This window comes from Bufo bufo, chromosome 5 (genome assembly GCF_905171765.1).
Source record: "Bufo bufo chromosome 5, aBufBuf1.1, whole genome shotgun sequence".
Taxonomy (NCBI): domain Eukaryota; kingdom Metazoa; phylum Chordata; class Amphibia; order Anura; family Bufonidae; genus Bufo; species Bufo bufo.
In genome coordinates, this window is record NC_053393.1 from 484,895,425 (window position 1) to 484,920,816 (window position 25,392).

Below are 25,392 nucleotides of genomic sequence, written 5' to 3' on the forward strand. Positions count from 1 at the left end.
AAACAAAGCAGAGAGGCAGTAAAAACAACGCGAGTACTCCATGCATGAAATGGGGTAACGCGGCAGCGCAGAATACAGTAGTACTTTATAGGGTTGGCAAAGCACAAACCTAGCATGATAGCCAACAACCTGCCCATGGTGAAGGGAGTGTGGTTGTCTGGTGTTGTCTGGTGCATAACAGGACTGAGAAGTCTTGTTAAATAGTGCGTCAAGCAATAAGTAAAAATCATGCCTAGTACAGGGGCAATGAGAAGACCTGGTGCACTCAGAGGGCCTGGTTCAGGAGGTACTGCACCGGGTGTCAGATCTGAACAGGTCAGCCATATACTGGATCTAACAATGGCAACTCTACTCCGCCCAAGAAGGAGGGAACATATGGTTACCAGTTACATACCACCACCAGGATGGTTTGTCGGATACAGCGCCTTGAGATAGTACAGGTACACCGCCGATGACAGCGGTAATGGGTGCCAGACGCATACTAGAAAGAGTGATGAATACAGCGTCTGGGGATGGTACCATCGCACCGCATGAAGAGGGGCCACATGATTACCTAGCACACATTAGAGCCAGGAAAGGGTAATGCAGGAGCCGTATGGGCCACAGATTGTACCAATAGGGCACAGCACTTGGAGATACTACAAATACTCCGCCTGAGAACGTGAGCAATCTGGCTGCGTGGTGCACACTATAATGAGAGTGGAGACATGGCTACAGCATCTGGAACTGGTATAGGTACTCCGCTTGATAAAGGAGTAATATGACTGCGTGATGCACACTAGAACCAGACAGGTTTAATGGCTACAGCATTTGGAGATGGTACAGGTACTCTACCTAATAAAGGAGTAATACGGCAGTGTAGTGCAGACTAAAGGCCAGACAGGTGTAATGGCTACGGCATCTGGAGATGGTACAAGTACTCCACCTCTGCATGGTGCACACTAGAACCAGACAGGTGCAATGGCTATGGCATCTGAAGATGGCATCTGTACTTCGCCTGATAAGGGAGAAATACGGCTGCATGGCGCACACTAGAACCAGACAGGTGTAATGGCTACAGCCTCTGGAGATGGTACAAGTACTCCACCCAATAATGGAGTAATGTGGCTACATGGTGCACACTAGTACCAGATAACTGAAATGACTATAGTCTCTGAAGATGGTACAAGTACTCCACCCAATAATGGAGTGATATAGTGCATGGAGCGCATTAGAACCAGACAGGTGAAATGGCTATAGCATCTAAACATGGTACAGGTACTCCGCTTAATAAGGGAGTAATATGGTTGCGTGGTGCACACTATTCCCAGGATGGTGTATTGGCTACAGCATCTAGAGAAGTAATACGGTGGCCTGGAACACTCTCTGACTAGGAGGGTGTGTTGAATATAGCCCCTGGTAATAGTGAAATTACTCCAGCTGAAAAGGAGATACATTGGAACCAAGAAAGTCTGCCAGATACAGCATTTGGCAGTGGTACGAGTACCCCCCTGTGAAGGCGAAGGAGTACGTACCTGGGACACCACATAGGTGGGCCGGCGTGCTAAACTCGGTGGCGGGTAAAGCACCACCTACTGGAGAGGCAGCAAGCTGACTTACCTATGTGGATAATTACCTGTGCAACCAGGGTAGTGGCATCTGAAAATCCACTAAAGGGGGTACCCACCCTGGAGAGGAGAGGTTCCTCAGTGGACATCTGTCTTTGACCACCCAGAGAGATTCTGTATGGTGGAAGACCACCTGGTGCTCTGTTCAGAGTCAGACTCAGTGCAGAGGAGTCCACCGATGAGGCAGGAGAAACCTGAGGCGTTTCCCTTAGTGCTAGTCCCTTCCTGGGAGAAAACCAGGATGTAGGGGGTGAGCGGGACCTATGAGGGGAGACCCTAGGCCGCTATTGGACTCTGCCCCCTGATAGGGACCAAGGCAGGAAGCAAAGGACTCCCAGGGGGGGCCTATGCTGCCGCATGAGGGCAGGGATTTCTGTCCTGGATGTGACCAGAGGACAACAGAAGAGGAGCAGGACCTAGTTGAGACAACCCAAGGTCGATTACGGGACCTGGTGTCTGAGCGTGAGCGTACCCCATTAGCAGAGCAGTCTCTGGGGGGGCAGAGGCAGATGAATTTGGGCAGGCAAGCGGTCCAATAACTCTACCATAGATTGGGAGGGTAGGGATACATCGCAATGGCCTGGGACAAGGAAGGTACCCATTCAGGAGGGGCATACGCAGAAAGGGGGGGCAGGGAGCCCTGAGGGAGCCTTGAGACCAGGCACTGCGCACAAACAGGGTCAGGGCGCATGAAAAATACATGGCAACCCCGAAGGTGGGCTGGAAATAGGGGACTTCTCAGCATTGCCAGCCTGAAAGACATATTAAAAAAAAAAAAAAAAAAAACACACAGTCAGCCGAAGGCTGTGTGGGATGATCCTTGATGCTGGCAAGATGGAGGCCCTGAAGCCAGAGTTAAGTAAAAACTCTGCCCACGGGACTAAAGCCAGCGCTTGAATGAGATGGGGGGGGGGGGGGGAGACCCATCCCAAAAGCCGAGAGGAGCGGGGAGGAAAAAAAGCCTGGGAAGCCAGAAGGGGGCGGGAGAGGATGCGGCCTAGTCAAGGCAAAAATACAGCAGGTCATGTCTGCCTCCTACGGAAACTAGACTAAAACTGATTAGCCTAGAGTCTGTGGAGACCTGTGTATAGTCCACCTGGGCGGAGCCAACCTTTTTGATATCTAGTGTCGCCTCCTAGTGGTAGCTGGGCGGATACCCATGGTGCTGTGTCCCCCAATGAAATGGACGAGAAATACTACTTATGATGCCCCCCGGCAATTTTTTTTTTATTTTTATTTTTTATTTCCTCTCAGAACTTCCATGTCCATGTCTGGATCATTTTGTACACAAGATTAAGAGCAATTTCTGCCTGGACTGCTTTCAGATGGATTTTATCCTTAGACCTCATTTATGGAGCCACGCCAGAGCTTCATTAATCGGTGGCATGAATGGGAAGGTTTCGTTTCGGAAAGGATTCCCCAGTCCTCCAGCGCCAGGGTGGATTTGATTTAAATCACGATTTAAATCACTAGTCAGTAAGTCTTGATTTAAATCATAGTTTTCTACATAATGACTAATTCTTGCTGGTATAACTCATAATATGCAAGTAGATGAAGATTTTTAGAATAACTTTTTAGTTTGATTAGGTTGATTCTGCATTCATAGGTTTGTAGAAGTTAGGATTTAGGTCTTTTTCTCAACTCTGTTCATGTTATAACATTTTTGCTGTGAAGAAGAGGCATGTGATCTCTGCTGAGTCAAATTCAGTTTTGAGAACTGCAAAAGTAAACCAAGCATCTGTGATAATATCTTGTAGGCAGAGAAACTGCCCAATAATCTTAAAAAAAAAACCTCTGGAAGAGCATGACATTGTGAATGGATTAATGGAATTTATTTACCAAAAAAATTAAACATATACAGCCTTATTCTACATAATTAAAAAACGAATCTTTATTTCATGATGGAATAACCTTTGGATGGTAATATATTTTCCTCAAAAAGCATTTTATATAAAAAAAATCTGATTTAAATAAAAAAAATCTGATTATCTTTTTTATTTTTTTAATCTTTGATTTTTATCCACTCTGTTCAGCGCTAACAGCGGACTGTGGGTGTGCCCGGCAGCTTGATTTTGGCAAGCTTTTCAAATATCAGAGAACCCCACTAATCTGTTACCAAGCATGCCGCCTCTCGATTGTCAGCTGTGACGTTTAATTTGGCTCAACAAAACACTAGATGGGAAAGGAAAAAAATCCACAGAACCCTACCTCGGAGAATGGTGGCACATTCTAGAAGAGCTCCGTAGGTTATATCGCCATCTATTACAGACACCGACACTGTGGCAACAGTGGTCACTCCATGTATGACCTCCATTGTGTGTTTCTAAGAAGAGCAGAAAAAGAACATCTGAGTAATTCAGTAATCATAGTGGAGAGCAGTTAGAAAGCACAGATACCCACAGTTTTACCATTTCAGTACTGGAGTGGATAACTTGAAATTAACAGAATGCCTCTATTCACCTCATTTCAAGAGCCATAACTTTGGGGCACATGAAAATTATTACTAACTTTTATTACTTCATTTTAGGGTGGGGAAAATTAAAGGGGTTTTCCGTAATTTTTATTTTGATGGCCTTTCCTCGGAAAGGGTCATTAATATGAGATCGGCAGTGGTCCGACTCAAAAGTTGTGGCGCTCTGGTGAGTACAACGGCCTTGCAGCTTTTCAAGCCCAGTGCCGTCCATTGTGCTTGGTATGGCAGCTCAGCCCCCATAGGCCATGTGACTGATGAACGTTACTTCACACGGCCTAGAAAGAGGTCTAAGCAGTCATGGAGCACCACTGCCTCTTTGTACGACTGATCAGCTGGGGGGCCGGGAGTCAGATCCCCACCAATCAGATATTGATGACCTATCCTGTGGACAGACAATCAATATCAAAATCCAGGAAAGCCCCCAAAGCAATCAATTCTTGCCTTTGGCAAACCTAATAGGCATACAGCCATGGCATTCTCGGGATCCTTTGTTTCATGGTCCTTTTTTGGGGGGAGGCGTTGGGATTTTTTACAGTGTTCCCTGTACAGGGTAACAAACATGACATTTTAGTAGACTGGACATTTCAGATGCTCCGACGCCAATTATGTATATTTGTTATTCTTTTCTTAAATTGGGCAAGTAGATTTTTTTATATTTTGTACTTTGCTTTGCCACCAACAGCGAGTAGTAGAGAGGTGGTTCTCTGCTCTCGGGGCATCCATGAAGGAGGATCTGACTAAGGAAACACTTTCTGAGGACAAATATAAAGATTTCTTATTATTAAACGCAAAACAAAGTTTTCCAGTTATTGCATATTTAGTTACAGGAATTTAAAAGGAAAACGGTCACCTAGAAAACACGTACAAAACTGGTGACATGGCTACAGAAGTCGTGAGTCTATCCATACCTTTACTATACGTGTCCATGGCTGAAACCTTCTAAAAAATATTTTTTTTATTGTCATGGTGAAGGGTCAAAGAGGCGTGAATGAGGCACTGAAGTGCCCGGCCTGCGCGGTCTCTCTGAGCCCTGCTGAAAATCCGCACCTATGACAAGTAAGTTGTATCTCTCGGATGGTACATGCACAGGTTTTTAGCAGGGCTCGGTGAGCTCTGTCGTCAATCACGATGGAAGAAGATGAAGAGGGTGGTGTAGCAGAGTCGAGAGAAATGTTGGGCCGGTGCACTTAAAGGGGTATCCTCATTTTGAAAAAAATAAAAACATGTCTGCCGAGGTTCTCTCCGGCCTCTATGTCCAGACCCGGGGACACCAGGAGGCCATCGAGAGTTATGAAACAGCATAGCTTCTGGAGCTACATCATTTGTAAACTCCTATTCAAGTCAATGGGAGTTACCAAACTGCGCAACTCCACTGCTTTGGCTTTCTCCGGCCTCCCGGTGTCCCCAGCTTAGGACATAGAGGCTGGAGCCCTGCGGTCATGATTTTCAATATGGAAATACCCCCTTTAAAGTGCCTTATTCACGCCTCCTTGACCCATCACAGCGGCAACAAAAAGCATTTTCTACATAATTCCGGCCACTGAAAAGTACAGTAGAGGTCTATATAGTCCCACTGGTTTCATCCTTATGCAGCCATGTCACCAGTTGGCTATGTGTTTCCTAGGTGACACTTTCCCTTTAAGTCATTTGTTCAGAAATTGTAATTCAACAAGTCTTCTTTATGTTCTAAGCAGCCTGATTATTGATATAACGGCGAGAAAAAGCCCAATATTACCCTTTTACTACAGGAAATTTGTTATTATTAATTATTGACCATTTATGAAGGAGTCGGACTCTGATAATAATTTGCACTATTCACAGTAATAATTCTGTATTGCTGTGAATGGTGATTTTTATGGCACATTATGCATGTAATAGTTGTGGTAACATGGCAGGCCTGGGGGCATTCAGAAGGCCATGACAACTGTTCTGCATCCACGATTCTGCCGCAGGGAGTGGGGTGGGTGATTGCAGGACAGAGGGACTACTGTGGTCAGCTGGCCCCCACCACGTATGCAGGGGGTTTAGTTCCATACACTCCTCACACACCTGTGACATAGTTACATCTAGGTGAGTGAAGGAGATAAAATGTGTAATACATGATTACAGGACTATTACTTACCGCCCGTGCTCTGACCACTGATAGAGAGCCACGTGACCAGTCTTGTCCACCAGGGGCCTCCAACGATACATCACTGTGCTAGTTTCTAAGGTCGTGTACAGTGTTAGTCAATGGAGCTTGCTGATGGACGGGACTAGACACATGACCCTCCGAGACCAGAGCGTCAGGTTGTAGGTAACAATCAATGCTGTAAACCAGCGTTAGGTATATTAAATATTGGTTTAATAAACAGTCTATGACTAGCTGCCGCACATGTGCGGGTGCCAATGGCTGCGCCTGCAGCTATAGAATAACATATTAATAAAGTGATATCTAAGCAATTTACATTTTAGTAAATATCTACTATAAAACAGAATATTAAACTCTCCCATGAGAAATTATTGCACGGATGGAAGGTGTTGATCTATAGGGGCCGCAGAGTTGCTCAGTAACTAGCACTGTATCAAGCAGCTTCTGTATGGAGCTCGGATGCTCTCCATTTGTCTGTGTGGGTTTTAATGGGTTCTCCTGTTTCCTACCACACACACGGAAAAAAAAAAAAAAAACTGGAACTTAGGGGGAAATGTATTATCTTTCATGCGCCTGAAACTAGGTTTGCAAATTTTTTTTAAAATTTTCTTCTCTCCCAGTTTTTATGCCCCCCTCAACAATTTTCATTAAAGGGGTATTCCCATCTCAGACAATGGGGGCATATCGCTGGGATATGCACCCACTGTCTGATAGGTGCGGGTCCCACCGCTGGGACCCGCACCTACAACGAGAACGAAGCGGGGAGCACTGTGGCTGGAGGACCCTGGATTTTCATGGGTCCGTCCACCACCAAGCGCTGCTCCCATAGAAGTGAATGGCAGCGCACCGCACATGCGCGGCCCATGCTCCCATTCATTTATATGGGGCAGACAGCAATAGCCCAGCCAGCGCTCGGCTATTTTCGGCAGGCCCATAGAAATGAATTGGGGGCGGCTGTGCATGCGCAGTGCTCCCTCCGTTCATTTCCTGGCTCCTTTCTCCTTCTAGGTGCAGGTCCCAGCAGTGGGACCAGCACCTATCAGATAATGGGGGCATATCCTAGCGATATGCCCCCATTGTCTGAGATGGGAAAACCCCATTAAGGGTGTGTGGATAGGGGTCAGGAAGGGGCGTGGCCCACAGGCGCAACAAATTTATCTTTATTTATGGCAATTTTCAGGCACAAATAAAGTCCGAAATCTACAGCAGATCTGAGCTGCCGTAGATCTCTGTTTAGGCGCATGGACAGCCGGAGGATGTGCCTAATTTATGACGAGGCCGGTCTTGATAAATCTCCCCCTTAGTGTGTCCCAATGGGTACCTGAACTGCGCTGCAGAACATTTTATGTGCGACATATGAATAAAAAAAAAAAAATCTATAACATCTATAACGGTATTTACCACGTCTGAAGCTCCTTCCACTTCCATGTCATCATCACTGTCATCGTCTAGTATGTTCCACGATTCCACTGGATTTGCCACCAAAGTGTCTGACAGCAGAGTCTTCAGCTTCTGCCATAATTCCTCTTTCTGCTTCCTTGGCAACTCTTGAAGCAATTCATTCAGATCAAAAGGATCGGACGCATCATTCTGTGAAATGTTTGAAATGCGATATTCAATATCCGATTCACACTATTCTCTAATAATGTTACATAAGTCAGGTCATTGGATAAGGCGCGTTCCATGCGGCCTCCATAATGAAGTGTCTAATCCTGGAGAGATCCAGATGAATGGCTAGAAAGTTTACTCTCATTGCAAGTAGCCAACTGGTGCTGAATATGGCTACTTTCACATCTGGGTTTTCAATTCTGGTTTTGAGATGCAGCAGAGGACCTCAAAACCGGAATTAAACGGTTCGTTTCTGTCCCCAATTATTGTCAATGGGGACAAAACTGATCACGACGCTTCAGTATGCATCCGTTCCGTTTTGATGCCGGACACAAATCCGCTGCAAGCTGTGGTTTTGTGTCTGTGAAATGGAACAAAATGGATGCAGCGTATAAATCAATGTAAGTAAATGGTGCCGAATCCGTTTTTTTGGGTTAGTGAAAAAACTGATCCGGCGCCTATTGACTTACAATGGTTTTTATACCCGATCCGGTTTGTTCAGTTTTGATTCAATACAACTGGATCCGGCCGAAACTGATGCATCTGGATGTATTAAATGACACGGATCCATTTAACTCCAGTTATCAGATCCTCTTCCAAATCTCAAAACCAGAGTTAACAACGCAGACGTGAAAGCAGCTCCTGGATTGTACCGTGCGTCAAAGGACAACTCTTTGGTTTGAACTAGTATTGTGTAATGCTTAGTTTTACCCTTTTCTTATCAGTAGAGATCGTCCAAAGCGGAGACCCCCTTTACATGATCCCTAGCACAGTACTTACATGTAGCCTGATGAAGTTTAAGAATTGTTCTACTTTCTGCTTTTCCGTGGCCTGTATAAATGCTTCCCGCTTTGACATTGTAACCTGGCGACACCAAAAGAGAAGAGGTTAAGATTTCTTAGATGACATCTATCCTACTTCAGTTACAATAAACCCATACAGCATTACTGGTCTGTGCTTATGGTCTCCAGCGGGACTCTGCCATATTATCAAGTGGAAACAACTATATAGGGCAATACATATAATGCACAGGATGGAATACATTCTTGGGATCTAAGGCACTTGATACCTTCCCCTGATGACTTTTACATTGCCTGACCCAAAGTACAGATGGTGCGACAGTTGCAGAGAGAGCAGAGCCTCTAGGAGTAACAGTAACGCCCCCGTTGCTCCTAGAGGCTCATTTGCATGCATTAAAACATCGTATTTCTCAGCAATGCGGACACATATGAACATGGGACCAACACAGATGCCTTCAGCTGCCAAGTGCACATGGAACAGGTCAGCCAGTGTCATGGGTACAAAACTGCTGACAGATGTGCTTTAAGATCTATGAGGTCCCTTACATGCATGAATGTGCTTTGATATAGGGTTGCACCGGGTATCAAGACCTCGATACTTTGATACCCGGTTCGTACATGGTGATGACATCTAGAAGGATCTTGCTGTTTTACAGGTATGTGCTTCATGCTGTATGACTATTAATGGGAGGTACATGGTCTTATTACTTTAGTACCTCCGTGTGCCACTAATTAATAGAATCAGCAACCCCATAACGTACCTCATATAATGGGCTACATGGGGTTAAAGATGGCCTCACTTACTACTAATATGAGGCACATGGAGGTTCAAAATTAATAATGCAATCTGCCTCACATTAAGGCCTCACACACGACCAGATGTATATTGCGGTCCGCAAAAAATACAGATGACGTTCGTGTGCATTCCGTATTTTGCAGAACAGAACAGCTGGCCCCTGATAGAACAGTCCTATCCTTGTCCGTAATGCAGACAATAATAGGACATATTCTATTTTTTTGCGGAACGGAACTACGGACATACGGAAACGGAATGCACACGGAGTACCTTCCATTTTTTTTGCGGACCATTGAAATTAGGGCTGAAATGATTCATCGATTTAAATAGATGAAATCAAGGCAAAAAATTCCCTGATGCAGTTTCCCTGCATCCAGGATTCGTTTAAATCACATGACCGCGGAGCGTGAGTGAAATGACTGCTCACCGCTCCGTGGCCTCCCGATTCGGCACCGCGCTGCAGGACCTTGCGTTCACACATCGTCAGCGCGCTGGCTGACGCTGTGTGTGACATCAGGTCCCAGTGCATGCTGGGATGAAGACGTGTCTCCTGCAGACTCCATGTGTCAGCGCACGCCGCACTGCCAGGAAAGGTAAGTATATGGCTGGCGGGCGGGGAGAGGGGTTAATGGGGGCACCTGTGATTTGGCAATGGCATGTATAAAGTTATTGACGGGGGGGGAGGGGGGAGGTTAATGGGGGCTAGGGTTGTTTTGGGTATCGAATTTTCGATACCCAATCGATACTTTTGCCTGGTATCGAACTCGATACCAGGATTTACCCTTTTTTTTCGATATTAGACTTCGCTATTGCGCAGTCTACTATCAGAGACCAATGAGCGAGCTGCTCTCAGCGCGCTGCGTGTTCTCCTCAGCAGCACAGGGGAGAAGGAAGCAGTCTCTCCCTCCCCCTGTGCCGCACTGCGCCACCAATGAAAGTAAATGTTTAAAGAGGACCCGTCATCTGGCAAAAAATTCTGAACTGAGTATCATGATATGTAGAGCGGCGCCCAGGGATCTCGCTGCACTTACTATTATCCCTGGGCGCCGCTCCGTGGCCAATCGCAGCGCAGAGCTCACTGCCTGGGGAAAAAAAACTCCCAGGCTGAGTCCTTAGCTGCGATTGGCCAGCCTGGGAGAAGGAGACGCCCAGGAGAACAAGGGCAGTCTCCGCCCAGTATAACCAAGTCCCCGCCCAGTATAACTAAGTCCCCGAAGATACCGGAGGGCATAGCAGGAGAACGGAGCGGTGCAGCGAGATCCCTGGGCGCCGCTGTACAGATCATGATACTCAGTTCAGATTTTTTTGCCAGATGAAAGGTCCTCTTTAATACAAATCCCGGAGGCGGGTGCTGGCAGGGAGCTGCGATTAGCGGCAGTTAACCCCTCAGGTGCCGCACCCGCCTCCTGTATTTAATGTTAATTATATTATGATTGTTGCCGCAGTGCGCCCTCCCCCACAGTATTAAAATCATTGATGGCAGTGGCCACAGAGTCCCCTCACCTCCTCTCATTGGTGGCAGTGATCGGAGCCCCAGCAGTGTAATCAGGGTGAATAGGACAAGGGGTGAAAAGATCCCAGGTTCTGGCCCCTAAGTGGGAAAATAGTTATTAAATAAAAAGTAAAAAAAAAATATAAAAAATAATATTAAAGAGGACCTTTCACCGATTCTTACCCTATGAACTAAGTATACAGATATGTAGAGCGGCGCCCGGGGATCTCACTGCACTTACTATTATCCCCAGGCGCCGCTCCGTTCTCCTGCTATGCCCTCCGGTATCTCCGTTCCCTAAGTTATGGTAGGCGGAGTCTGCCCTAACGCTGGCCAATCGCATTGCAGAGCTCACAGCCTGGGAGAAAATAACCTCCCAGGCTGTGAGCTCTGCGCTGCGATTGGCCAGCGCTAGGGCAGACTCCGCCTACCATAACTTAGGGACTGGTATCTCCGCCTACTATAACTTAGTGAGCGGAGATACCGGAGGGCATAACGGGAGAACGGAGCGGCGCCCAGGGATAATAGTAAGTGCAGTGAGATCCCCGGGCGCCGCTCTACATGTCTGTATAGTTAGTTCATAGGGTAAGAATCGGTGAAAGGTCCTCTTTAAGTATAAATCCCCCCTTTCACAATTCTACATATAAAATATATAAACAATAAATAAACATATTACATATCGCCACGTCTAAAAAGTCCAAACTATTAAAATATATTTAAAAAAAATAAATGTCCTATGCAGTGAGCGCTGTAACAGAAAAAGAATAAATAAAAACTGCGCGATTCGCCATTTTTTTTAGTCACCTTGTCCCCCCAAAAAATAGGATCAGACTGTTCTATTATGGGCCGGACGATCCATAAAATGCGCAATGCACACGGCTTTTTTTTGGCGTTTTATTTTTTTTTGCGTGGTATCGAATATCGCAATACTTTTTTATGGTATCGAAACAGAATCAAAATTTTGATATTGAAGCAACCCTAATAGGGGCACCTGGGATATGGCATGTATAAAGTTATTGGCCGGGGGGGGGGGGGGGGTTAATGGGGGCACCTGTGATTTGGCATGGAGGGGCTGATCTGGGTAAGTGAGGGACATGGAGGCACTGGGGAAGGGGGACATCATGGCAGCTAGTGAACTCTGGCTGGAGTTCACAACATAGCCTTAGATACACATTCTGGCAGAAGAACAGCCTGCTGGAGTATGCAGTATTGGGTATAGCCGGATACAACCAGCTATATGCTCTCTGACTATAATGTGGTCCAAGGCATCTGGCCATGTTCCGGCATACATGCTGGGTATCGTCCGGCCAAAACCCAGCTTGAATGCTGTAACAAGGCCGGACCCCATTACAGTCAATCGCTGCAGCAGCCGGCCCGGCAGTATCCAGCTATACCCGGGAGATGCGGTGCGGGGACAGAGGCACGGATCGGAACCCCACAGAAGCACTACGGAGTGTGTCAGTGGGTTTTCTGTCCATGCCTCCACACCGCAAAAAAAAAGTAGTGTCTCACATTAAAGGGAACCTGTCACCAGGATTTTGTGTATAGAGCTGAGGACATGGGTTGCTAGATGGCTGCTAGCACATCCGCAATACCCAGTCCCCATAGCTCTGTGTGCTTTTATTGTGTAAAAACAGATTTGATACATATGCAAATTAACCTGAGATGAGTCCTGTCCCTGACATCTCCACGCAAAAAAATAAACCTTTCATCGGGATGCAAGTACCAACATGCACGCTGAGCCCACCATATACTTCTCCTGGAGCCAAATGGCTACTGGTAGGTTCTATATAAGCAGACTCAGTTTTATACTGACTTTAAAACCAGCCTCCAGGACAGATTGACTGGTCAGATGTGCATGACTCCAAGGAGATCGTCATGCCTCCAATACATACTACAAAGAAAAATTTTGGGGAATTGAGTCAGCACAACCTGTATATAGGTGCAGACCACTATGGCGAAATACATATACAAACGGAGAATACAAATGTGATAGCACTCTATATCCAGCATTCTGCCCTGCCTCCATGCTGGATGAGACATTGGTGTACATTTTGGCCAAAGCGTAATAAGCCACTCACCACGTCAAGGTCGCCTCCATTTGAGTGGTCCCTAACACTAGTACCTACCTGTTATGGGCCATGACAGCCACACAAAATCCAGGGAATGCAGGTCAGCATGCACGCCAAGCACACTCTGCTTTTAACCCCGTCCAGTGCCATTACAGCTTTCATCGGATCCAGGGATGCAAGTACCAACATGCACGCTGAGCCCACCATATACTTCTCCTGGAGCCAAATGGCCACTGGTAGGTTCTATATAAGCAGACTTATTTATTATTTATACATTTTATATGTGAAATTAGGAAAGGGAGTGATTCGTACTTAATATTTTGGTGGTTTTTTTTTACTTTTATTTTAAATTTATTTATTTTTACACTTTTTATTTAATAACTATTCCCCCCCCCCCCCCGGGGCTAGAACCTGGGATTTTTTTTCATCCCTTGTCCTATTCACCCTGATAGAGCTCTATCAACTATTCCCCCCCCCCCCCGGGGCTAGAACCTGGGATTTTTTTTCATCCCTTGTCCTATTCACCCTGATAGAGCTCTATCAGGGTGAATAGGACCTCACACTGTCCCTGCTGCCCTGTGCACACAGCATCAGGGATGTTACCATGGCAGCCAGGGCTTCAGTAGCGTCCTAGCTGCCATGGTAACCGATCGGAGCCCCAGGATTAGACTGCTGGGGCTCAGATCATAAGCTGCCACTGCCACCACCAATGAGGGGGAGGGGAGAGGACCCTGTGGCCACTGTCACCAATGATTTTAATACTGGGGGGTGGGGGCACTGTGCCACCAATGATTTTAATGGGATAGGGTGTTGAGGGGGGGGGGGGGGGGCACTGCGCCACCAATGATAATTACCCCTTAATACAGGAGGCGGGTACTGGCAGATCAGAGCCCCCATTACTGTCTCCTCTCCTGCTCCATATGCTAATTACTATCAGAGCAATTGGGAGGAGACATCAGCTCCTCTAGTGGGCGTTCCTTCTCCCTGGCTGTAGCGCTGCCCAATCGCAGCGCAGGGAGAAGGAACGCCCACTAGAGAAGCTGATGTCTCCTCCCCATTGCTCCGATAGTAATTGGCATATGGAGTAGGAGAGGAGACAGTAATGTGGCACTGCGGGCGAACGGAGTGGCGCCCAGGAATAATGGCAAGCGCTGGGACATCGCTGGGCGCGGCTCTGTGTAGCCTAATACTTAAAGACTACTTTATATGGGTCCAGACTTTAACACATAATACAGGAGGGGGGTGCCGGCAGCAGAATCGTATTGCCGGCACCCTGCCCCTGACAGAGAGCTGCGATCAGCGGCAGTTAACCCCTCAGGTGCGGCACCCCGCCCCTTTATCCCCATTGGTGGCAGTGGCAGCACAGGGGGGAGGGAGAGACTGCTTCCTTCTCCCCTGTGCTGCTGAGCGAACATGAGCGTGCTGAGAGCAGCGCGCTCATGTTCTGTGATACTAGACTGTGCAGCAGCACAGCCCAGTATCGAAAAAATGGAAATTTCGATACCCGCAACAGCCCTAGTATCAAATCGTTTTTTTTACACAATAAAAGCACACAGAGCTATGGGGACTGGATATTGCGGATGTGCTAGCGGCCATCTAGCAACCCATGTCCTCGGCTCTATACACAAAATCCCGGTGACAGGTTCCCTTTAAACACCATAGACTTTTTCCAGGGTGCGGGTGGAGACAGAGATGGCTCCGAGTGCCGCCTCTGTCACCCATGCCATAGGTTCACCACCACTGCCATAGAAGCTCTGGAGAGAAAGAAGCAGCTCTGAAAAAAACAGGTAGTAAGTGGTGGCACCATGCACTTCTCAGGGCTGTGGGCGAGGGCAGAACAGTAGGGTGGGGGGGGGGATCTCTACATATACTTACCTCCCACTCTGTAATTCTTATCTGTCTGACTATTTTTGCTCACCCCGATCCCAGCAGCGTCACATTCATCTGCGTGCTGCCCCTTGGGGAGGGAAGCTACGTCGGAATTAGGGAGGACTTAGCGGTGAAAAGGTGACCCAATTGCTGGCGGGCAACCACAGATTTGCGATCTACCATTTCTCCTCCTACTAAGAACAGCAGGCTTGGTGACACTCTGGTCTTCCCTCATGTGTGGGTAAGAGGTGGTTGTGACCGCCTGTAGTCCGCAAGAGCAACAGGAACCAGTGCCTGCAGCAGCGCATAGCGGGGAGGAGGAGATAACACGTGGTAGGGGTCACCAATCACTAAGATCAGGTCAATGAAGCTCTAAGCCAAGACCAGGGCTAGGAGGCGCTTTAATAAAGCAGCAGTCCAGCATGCACCTGCCACTCCATTCAAGGTCTATGACACTGGTGAAAACTGTTGAGAGCACCAAACTCATACTGTACGTGAGCGAGGGAAGGACAAGCTGTCTCTAGGAGTCCTGGCACCATCTGAATAGCAGTGTTAGTATTGATGAGCTATCCTTAGAATAGGTCATCAGTATCTGATCAGTGGTGGTCCGACACTCCGAAACCAGCTGTTTGTTAATATCAAACCCCAGCACTATACCTTTAACATGAAGAAACAAAATCAAATCCTTGAGAAGTATATATACAGTATATATAAATTGCAGAAAGTGCGCAGCCGATAAGATGACATATCCCTGCCGTTATCAGTAGAGATCTGAAGAGGACCATCAGTGTGGCAGGACTGTGGGACTTACCTGCTGTCCAAGGACACAAGTGTGGCACCAGGGGTCATGTAAATGACCCACTGGATTGTCCTGGCATGGAGACACTGCAGCTAGGTCATGACCACCCGTGTGCACAGACGGCGCGTCCTACGTATTACTCACAGCTAGATCAGGACTACCCGTGTCCACAGACCGCGCGTCCTACGTATTACTCACAGAATCAGGACTACCCGTGTCCACAGACCGCGCGTCCTACGTATTACTCACAGAATCAGGACTACCCGTGTCCACAGACCGCGCATCCTACATATTAGTCACAGCTAGATCAGGACTACCCGTGTCCACAGACCGCGCGTCCTACATATTAGTCACAGCTAGATCAGGACTACCCGTGTCCATAGACCGCGCATCCTACATATTAGTCACAGCTAGATCAGGACTACCCGGCTCGTTGGTGGGGGTCCGAGGGCTGGGGCCCCTGCCGGTCATGAGAACGGAAGCTGTGTCCCCCAGTTTGGAAAGGAGCTCTATGGGACTACCAGACAGAACCGAGTACATGAGCTCGGCTATCTTCTGCAGCCCCATACAGTTGACTGGAGTGACATGCACATCTGCTGCTCCATTCAAACAGGGGGACATGGGCCCTGTTCTCTTGACAGTCAGGGGCCACATATCCTCACTGCTGAAGACAGCGTCATAGACTTTCCATTGAGCCAGTCTTCAGCAGCGAGAAGAGACAATTAAAGGGTTCTCCCTATATCAGACATTGGCAGTATATCGCTAGCATACACCATCAATGTCATATAGTCCCACAGCTGGGCCCCCGAAGTGAGGTAGAGCACACGCTGCTCTTTCCTTCACTTTGGGGGGCCCATTAGAGAGATAAGAGCAGGTCCAGAGGTGGGGTCCGCACCTATCTGACACTAACTCTAGCAATATCCCGTCAATGTCTGAGATGGGAATACCCCTTTAAGAAATAAATGCACAGTGTAAACTGTCCTGGGGGGTTGATTTTGAATACACACCATGGGAAGCACTCATCCCCTGTACGCCAGAAAACTAGCATTCGATCTGTAAAAAATGCAGATTAGATGCGGAAAAAAATTAAGGTGCAGCCTAAATGTCCTATGCAGCGGATAGTCTCCTTGCTTTTATCCTTATTGCATGCAGTACCTACTGCAGAATGCCTATAAAGGGTTAAAGAGGCAGGCTACATCTCATGGAGGGGCATTAAGGACAAGCAAAGCCCACATATCCACTATACTGGAGCCGCCTTTATTCCCTTCTAGGGCCTCATGTACACGAACGTTGTTTGAGTCCGCATTTTTTGAGGCTCGGATGCAGACCCATTCACTTCAACGGGTCCGCAAAAGATGCGGACAGCACACCGTACGCTGTCCCCATCCGTACCTCCATTCTGTGGCCCCAGAAAAAAAATAGAAAACATCCTATTCTTGTTTGTATGACGGAAAAGGACAGAGCTGGTTAACTGAGGGCCAGACCTTACGTTCCGCAAAATGCACACGGACAGTATCCGTGTTTTGCAGATCTGCGGACCGCAAAATACGGTAGGGCTGGAGGTAGAGGCCTATGTATGATAGATGGTCTGTGCCTTAGGGCTCAAGCACACAACCCTTAGATGTTTTGTGGTCTGTAAATTGCCGATCCACAGAACACAGATACCGGCCACGGGCATCCCGTATTTTGGAGAATGGAACAGAACAGTCCTAGCCTTGTCCGTAATGTGGACAATAATAGGACACCGTAATGCACATGGAGTCATTTGTTGTTGTTTTTTTTTGCGACCCCCATAGATAGAAGTGGAAGTGAATGGTTCCACATACGAGCAGAAAAAAAAAAACAGAACGCACATGAGCGTATTTTTGTCTGTATCCATTTTGTTTGCGGCTCATATGTAGAACCATTCACCTTAACAGGTCCGCACAAAACAGAGATGACTCCCTTTGCATTCCATTTGTCCACATGGCTGTTCCACGAAAGATAGAACATGTCCTATTATTGTCCGTTTTGTGGACAAGGACAGGCATTGTAACAATGGATCCGCAAAAAAAAAAAAAAAAAAAACATCTGTATTTTTGCAGATCTGTGTTTTAATGACCGCAAAATACATACAGTTGTGTGCATGAGCCCTTAAAGGGGTTGTCTCACCTGCTCATTTCCGGAGCTGTAGTGGGGGCGGTGCCTCTGCTTTGAGTTATGCAGCAGGCAAGCGGTGCTTGGATAATATAATCTACTCCTGAGGCTGCTAGTGTATCAGAATCACTAGCAGTCTCAGTGGAGAAGACCCTGTACAGATCGTGACAACCAATGATAAGAGGTTGCTGCGATCTGTTTCTTACACGAGTGTGGAGATTGAGAGATGGCCAGGACTGTGAGCTTATGTGAATGCGTGCGGCCCCGTGTGCTTGCTCTCTCCATCAATTCCTGTCCACCAGAAAGGCCGGCTTTTTTTCTTTCTGTGCGCAATCGCGGCCACCACTGCTGCATTGCAGCGGTGGCCGTAACCCCTAGAGACGAGCAGTCTACAAAGAGGAAGAAGAAAGAAGATAGTGGGGACCAAAGTGGGGGCGGGCGAGATGGCCTAAAATCTATGTTGTGATATAATTTGAAGCATGTGCGATATATATTGCAATATATTATTTTCTTCTGTATGTATACAAAAAAATACAAATTACAAAACTTTTCAAGGAATTTTTTATATGTGTATTGTGTAACAGATCTTTTTCCAAACAATGTAGAGATGAAGACTAAGTGTCCCCGTACCAGTGCCATCATCATCATACATGTCCCCCAGAGCCAGTGCCATCAGCCCCATGGCATTTGCCATCATCAGACATGTCCCCCAGTGCCATCAGATCAGCCCCATGGCCATCCTTTGCAAATAGACCCCCACCCCGATCCTCCAGACCCCCCTCGCTGTTACTATACTTACCTTTCCTGCAGGGTGGTTGGCAGGTGTCGCGTCTTCTTCCCAGCATGCATTGGGCAGGACCTGACATCACACACAGGCCCTGGCCAGTACAGCGCGGACTGCGGAGTCGGGAGGCCACGGAGCGGTGAGTGAGAAGCTTCTTCAATTCACTACCGCTCCGTGGTCATTTCGCGGTCCGGCGATATAGACAAAATCAATATCGTTGCAAAAATTCATATTGTGCATATCGCCCACCCCTAGACCAGATTTACAATGCTGGAGATGTGGCACTCCAGCGAGTCGTGCTCTCCTGATTAGCCTGTCTGCCTCATAGGCTGATTTTAATTACTTTCAGTATAAAGCTGTAGCCTGCTCTCACTACATTCATTGGAAGCAGTCTGGCACCAGGAAAGGTATGGAGTGGGCTCGGCATGCATGTTGGTACCTGCATCCCTTGTAATGGAGGCCATTATGGCACCAAAAATGGTAAAAGGCAGAGTGGATCCAGCACTCCCTGAATTTTATGGCGGCCATTATGGCGCATAACAGGTAGTATTTAGTGTTAGGACTCGTCTAACAGAGATCGCCTTGACGTACGGCAGACGGGCTCAGATGGTTTTGTACAAAATGCACTCGCCAAGCATCTCACCCTATAATAAGCGTAGTATTAGCACTATAATAGTTTGGTGACTACGGCATTGTTGTACTTTATCTGGTTTGCAGGAGGTGCTGCTGCCGCATTGTCTCTATGCGAATAAAACGACATTAGTAAGTTCGGCTGTGATCCGGCATTCTGCCTGCAGGCGGACAGCATTCGTAGGCGGATCCCTCTCTCCGTTTGTCATACGGACAAAAGGATCCATTTCTATTTTTTCCACATTTTTAAAGGTCCTCGCATGCGCAGACTGGAAGGACGGATCCGACATTGCAGTATTTTGAACGCCGGATCCGGCACTAATACATTCCGATGGAAAAAAATGCCGGATCCGGCATTCAGGCAAGTGTTCCGTTTTTTTTGGGCCGGAGATAAAACCGTAGCATGCTGCGGTATTAGCTCTGTCCTGAGAAAGACTGAACTGAAGACATCCTGATCGGATTGCTCTCCATTCAGAATGCATGGGGATATGCCTGATCAGTTCTTTTCCAGTATTGAGCCCCTAGGACGGAACTCCGTGCCGGAAAAGAATAACGCTGGTGTGAATGTAGCCCGACGTTACTCAGTAGTATAAAGATAATAACTATAACTGGATGAGGGGAGACTAATTAAGGTTGTTCTTGTCGGCATGCGGGTCGGATTCGGACCTGTTTACTTCAATTGGGCAGCAGGAGGACACAGCTCCACTGCTCAGACACCATCACAACCGCATCAAAGACGCACTGATTACCGCAGTGACTGACAGCGTCGCTCGGAAGCTCTGAATCAGCCGATGTCATAACAGAATCTATGATGACCTCACAAACCGGGGCTGAGACTTGTGGTCCACCAACTCCACATATGTCCGCACACACACACCGGTACCTCTTTATACACAGCGCCGTCCAGCAGCAAATCCAATTCCCGCCCGATGCTCAATTCAAATTCCTACAGCGCGCCCGCCGCATCACCGGAAGTACGTCATCACGCTGGTGCCAAAACAGGAAGTGCTCAGAAGAGAAGAGCGCTTCCTGTTTAGGTTTGGGCGCCATGGAAACCGGTGTGCTGTCAGCGCGCATTTTGCTGCTGTCAATAATGCTGAGTGAGTTATAAAAAAAAAAAAAACACAGGGACTGTAGTACTGAGGTGTATACATGATACACACAGGGAGGTTTCTGAGACTGTCTAAAGGGAAATGGTGTTCCCCATAGCAACCAATAACCGTACAGCTTTCGCTTCCAAGAGCGCTCTTGAAAAATTTAAGCTGTGCTGTGATTGGTTGCTATGAAAAAAAAAAAAAAGGTGTCATAAATCTGCATCATATTGTCTCCCATAATGCACTATTAGTATCTGCGCAGAGCTGTGAAATGTAATAATAGCAGAATACCGCTGAGGGTGGTGGTTATGTGCTGTACACTGGCGTGTCACCGCTACAGTTTGGAATCAAGCAGCAGGCAGACTGAACCAGAGAATGGTGAGGGAGAAAGGGGTGAGAATAATATCATTTTTTTTAAATGTATTCTACAGTTCTCAAACCAGCACCTGGATCTGAATATTTTTGTAATTGCATGTAATTAAACATTTAGCATAGCCCCTGAGTTATTCAATAAAATGTTTCTGTATAGCGCCACCTGCTGTTTGCTCTTTTTTTAATTTCCTTGTCCTGCTCACTGAGAAGACCGCACATGCTCAGTTTCATCCTTCAGCTGCCTCCTGAGCTGTGATAGGGAGAGCATGGACACACCCCCTGAGCTGTGATAGGCAGAGCATGGACACTCCTCCTGAGCTGTGATAGGCAGAGCATGGACACGCCCCCTGAGCTGTGATAGGCAGAGCATGGACACACCTCCTGAGCTGTGATAGGCAGAACATGGACACACCTCCTGAGCTGTGATAGGCAGAGCATGGACACTCCTCCTGAGCTGTGATAGGCAGAGCATGGACACGCCCCCTGAGCTGTGATAGGCAGAGCATGGACATGCCCCCTGAGCTGTGATAGGCAGAGCATGGACACACCTCCTGAACTGTGATAGGCAGAGCATGGACACACCTCCTGAGCTGTGATAGGCAGAGCATGGACACGCCCCCTGAGCTGTGATAGGCAGAGCATGGACACGCCCCCTGAGCTGTGATAGGGAGAGCATGGACACGCCCCCTGAGCTGTGATAGGGAGAGCATGGACACACCCCCTGAGCTGATAGGGGGCACATTTTATCATTTTTACTTATATTATTAATTTTTCTTAAAGGGGTTGTCTGGGACTTAAAGGCATTCTGTCACCTCGTTTTGTTTAAAAAATGATTTTAGAGATATGTAAATGAGTCTTGTAGAAGCCCAAGGGGCTGTACGAACCTTCCTGGAGCCCAGCCACGCCCCCTGTGAAGGAGCCCAGCACCGCCTATGTCCTCCGAATCTCCCCCTTTCGTCACAGTTAGATTGCCGTAATCCCGCGATGCGTGAGCTCGCACATGCCCAGTGCCGGTATACTGTTCCTTCCCTGTGCTGGCATCAGACTCAGGGAAGGAACTGCGCATGTGCGAGCTCGCGCATCGCGAGATTACGGTAATCTAACTGTGACGAAAGGGGGAGATTCGGAGGACGCAGGCGGTGCTGGGCTCCTTCACAGACAGGCGTGGCTGGGCACCAGGAAGGTTCGTACAGCCCCCTGGACACATACAAGACTAATTTACATATCTCTAAAATCATTTTTTAAACAAAATAAAAGCACACAGCCCTATAGGACAGGTATATTGCGGACATGCTAGCGGCGATCTAGCCGTGCATGTCCGCAGCTCTATAACTGAAAACAAGGTGACAGAATCCCTTTAAAAGGAATGTTTCATCTAAAAGTGACTTATTGTTAAAATCATGTTTTTATGTTAAACATATTTTTAAAGAATTTATGGTAATATTTACTCTCCCATGTCACTATATGAAAAAAATCTAAAATCTTGCAGTTTTTGTACTGACCACTAGGCCCTACTTCTACAATAACAGATACCACCTAAATATCTAGATAAGGGACAGTTCACTTCTCTGGCATGCCTGATCTGATGAGCTGTTCCAGCATAAATGCCAGCTGTCAGCCCGACAGAAAACTCTGCATGCAGCTGTATGTTTTTGCCCAAAACCTGGCATTTATGCCGGATAATACAGCCAAATCACTGCCGGATACCGTTATAGTCAATCTGGTGATCTGTAGAATCTGGCATTGCTGGATCTGGTGAACTCTAGCAGGCTGCTCTCTGCTGGAAATGTTCATCGGAGATGTGAATGCGGCCTAAGGCCTCTTTCACACTTGCGTTGTCCGGATCCGGCGTGTACTCCACTTGCCCGAATTACACGCCGGATCCGGAAAAACGCAAGTGTACTGAAAGCATTTGAAGCATTCAAAATGCGTTCAGTGTTACTATGGCACCCAGGACGCTATTAAAGTCCTGGCTGCCATAGTAGGAGGGGGAGCGGGGGAGCGGTATACTTGCAGTCCGTGCGGCTCCCGGGGCGCTCCAGAATGACGTCAGAGCGCCCCATGCACATGGATGACGTGTCCATGCGATCACGTGATCCATGCACTTGGGGCGCCCTGACGTCACTCTGGAGCGCCCGGGGAGCCGCACGGACGGTAAGTATACTGCTCCCCCGCTCCCCGCTACACTTTACCATGGCTGCCAGGACTTTAGCATCCCGGCAGCCATGGTAACCATTCAGAAAAAGCTAAACGTCGGATGCGGCAATGCGCCGAAACGACGTTTAGCTTAAGGCCGGATCCGGATCAATGCCTTTCAATGGGCATTAATTCCGGATCCGGCCTTGCGGCAAGTCTTCAGGATTTTTGGCCGGAGCAAAAAGCGCAGCATGCTGCGGTATTTTCTCCGGCCAAAAAACGTTACGTTCCGGAACTGAAGACATCCTGATGCATCCTGAACGGATTTCACTCCATTCAGAATGCATTAGGATAATCCTGATCAGGATTCTTCCGGCATAGAGCCCCGGCGACGGAACTCTGTGCCGGAAGACAAGAACGCAGGTGTGAAAGAGCCCTAACACAGGATGCACCATTCACAATAGATGATCACAGCTTATCTACTCCCCTTCCTTGCACAATGACCAGTGCACAGGTCACAAAGCATATCCAGAAAACTCCCATAGAAGACAATGAGGTCCCCTGCTGACCACTGTGTCTATGGCCCATGGTGGCTGCTGCAAAGCATACTTCAAAAGGTAGTGTCTAAGCCCTATGTGCCGTAGGCACTATCTGACATCACATGGCAGACCTGGGATATAGGAGCAGAGTGATGACTAAATCCCATGCACCCTGGTAATAATGATGAGTAATATAACATTAAAATAATAACTAAGCCTAATAATGTTTGGTGAGACACATGGTGACTGTGGGGTTGAGGCTTCGAATGTCACGTGACCCTGTAACGTCAGAAAGTTTGGCAGCAAGCCCAGGCAAGATGCCCGCCCCCATAATCATGTCCAGGAAATAGAATTATATTTTTTTAAAAAAACTACAATCAGAAAATAATAACAAATTAGAAAAACGGGAGGTGTCATAATTAGAGATGGCCTTGCGGTTCGCCCGGCGGTCGTTTTGCGGTGAACTTTGCTCGTTCGCGGTTCGCCGAACATATGGCGATGTCCGCCGGCGCCATATTCTTTTGCATTGTGCCAAACTTTGACCCATGACACATCCATTAGGTGGGACAGGACAGCCAATTGAGACATTTCAGCACATACCCCCTACCCTATAAATAAACCCGATCTGCCCGCCATTTTACATTCAGTCTTTTGCCAGTGTAGGGAGAGGTGGCTGTGTGGAGCAGGGACAGGCTGTTAGGGACAACAAACGCTAGCTAATAGGGCTAGTATAGGTGTGCTATCGATAGGTGTGACATACTGAGGGGTGTAATATACTTACAATATACTTTCTAACACAGAAAATATATTATAGTGCATTTGTATTGTGCAGCATTTGTGTGCGGTTCTGCTGAGATACCGCAGCTAAACAGAGGGACAAACGCTATTGGAACAACTAATTGCAACTGGTGTAATATACCTATTTCCTCCAAAAATACTGATTAAGGGGTTTGATATACCTGCTTCCAGAAAATACTCATCAAGGGGTTCCACAAATACTGCTCTTCTATAGGGACTTTGTCACAGGGTCATTTAAAAAATAACAGGCAGAGGAAGAGGCAGGCCATTCCGCAGGGGTGGTAGGGGTTGGGCAGGAGCACCAGGCCGGAGCCTAAGTGGGAAGTTGGAGAAGAGCAGCAGATAGGGAGGGGAAGGAGGAGAAGCAGGCAGAACTTACATTGCACAGGAGGCAAAAAGCAGACTGCAAATGTATCTGGAGCAAGCCATCCACCATGCACGGTCACATCTGGCGCTCCCAGGACGCCGGCACATGGCTCCGCAGTGTGGGCTTTTTTTAACGTGTTAGTTGCTGGCAATTGTGTTGCCATCTGCAGCCTGTGCTGTTAACGCATAAGTCGCGGTTAGCCCAACACTCACCTAGGGACGACCGCCTTAAGAAGTCACCTGGCCTACCATCACCGAGCCCAGTGGGAGCAACGCCGTCAGAACCCACAAAGCCACACTCCCGGCGCTCCACGTCCTGCCTCTTCTCTGTCTCCTCTCTCCTCCCATTTGTCCTCCACTCCACCTTCCACCATGCCGTCGTCGCGTTCATCAGGCAGAAGGCAGGCTTCCGTGGCCCAAATGTTCGAACATAAAAAGTTAATGACGCCGGATAACCATCTTGCCCAATGGCTGACCGCCTGCTTGTCGGAACTGCTAGCCCGCCAACTACTGCCATATAAACTGGTGGACTCAGAGGCCTTTAGAAAATTTGTGGCCATTGGCACACTGCAATGGAAGGTCCCCAGGTGGAAATATTTCTCCCAGAGCTATATGGCCATGTTCAGCGGCAAGTGAATGTATCTCTGGCACACCGTGTCGGTGCCAAGATACATCTGACCACAGACACGTGGTCTAGCAAACACAGGCAGGGAAGGTACATAACAGCAGGGAGGATCGTGACCGATAAGCGCATTCACCTAGCTTACGATAGTGTGGACTACCTCACATTTATAAAAATGAATGAGGCATGGATCTCGGAGGAATTCAACACCTGTGACGACCACGTTTAATTGAATTTCCTCATGCCAGCCCACACATCAGCCACCAGC

At 47.7% G+C, this 25,392-nt stretch overlaps 1 protein-coding gene across 1 annotated transcript in view; it reads right to left on the bottom strand.

Moving 5' to 3' along the window:
* Nucleotides 1–20,186, bottom strand: part of NCAPG2 (non-SMC condensin II complex subunit G2) — a 67,647-nt gene extending 47,461 nt beyond the window's left edge. Inside the window, exons 1-4 of the mRNA XM_040432836.1 lie at nt 20,081–20,186; nt 8,600–8,683; nt 7,613–7,801; nt 3,816–3,930 (exon numbers count right to left, since the gene is read on the bottom strand). Of these exons, the coding sequence (XP_040288770.1) occupies nt 3,816–3,930; nt 7,613–7,801; nt 8,600–8,677 (382 nt within the window). The 5' untranslated portion in view covers nt 8,678–8,683; nt 20,081–20,186. The remainder of the gene's footprint in view (nt 1–3,815; nt 3,931–7,612; nt 7,802–8,599; nt 8,684–20,080) is intronic.
* Between the last annotated feature and the right edge of the window lie 5,206 nt (nt 20,187–25,392).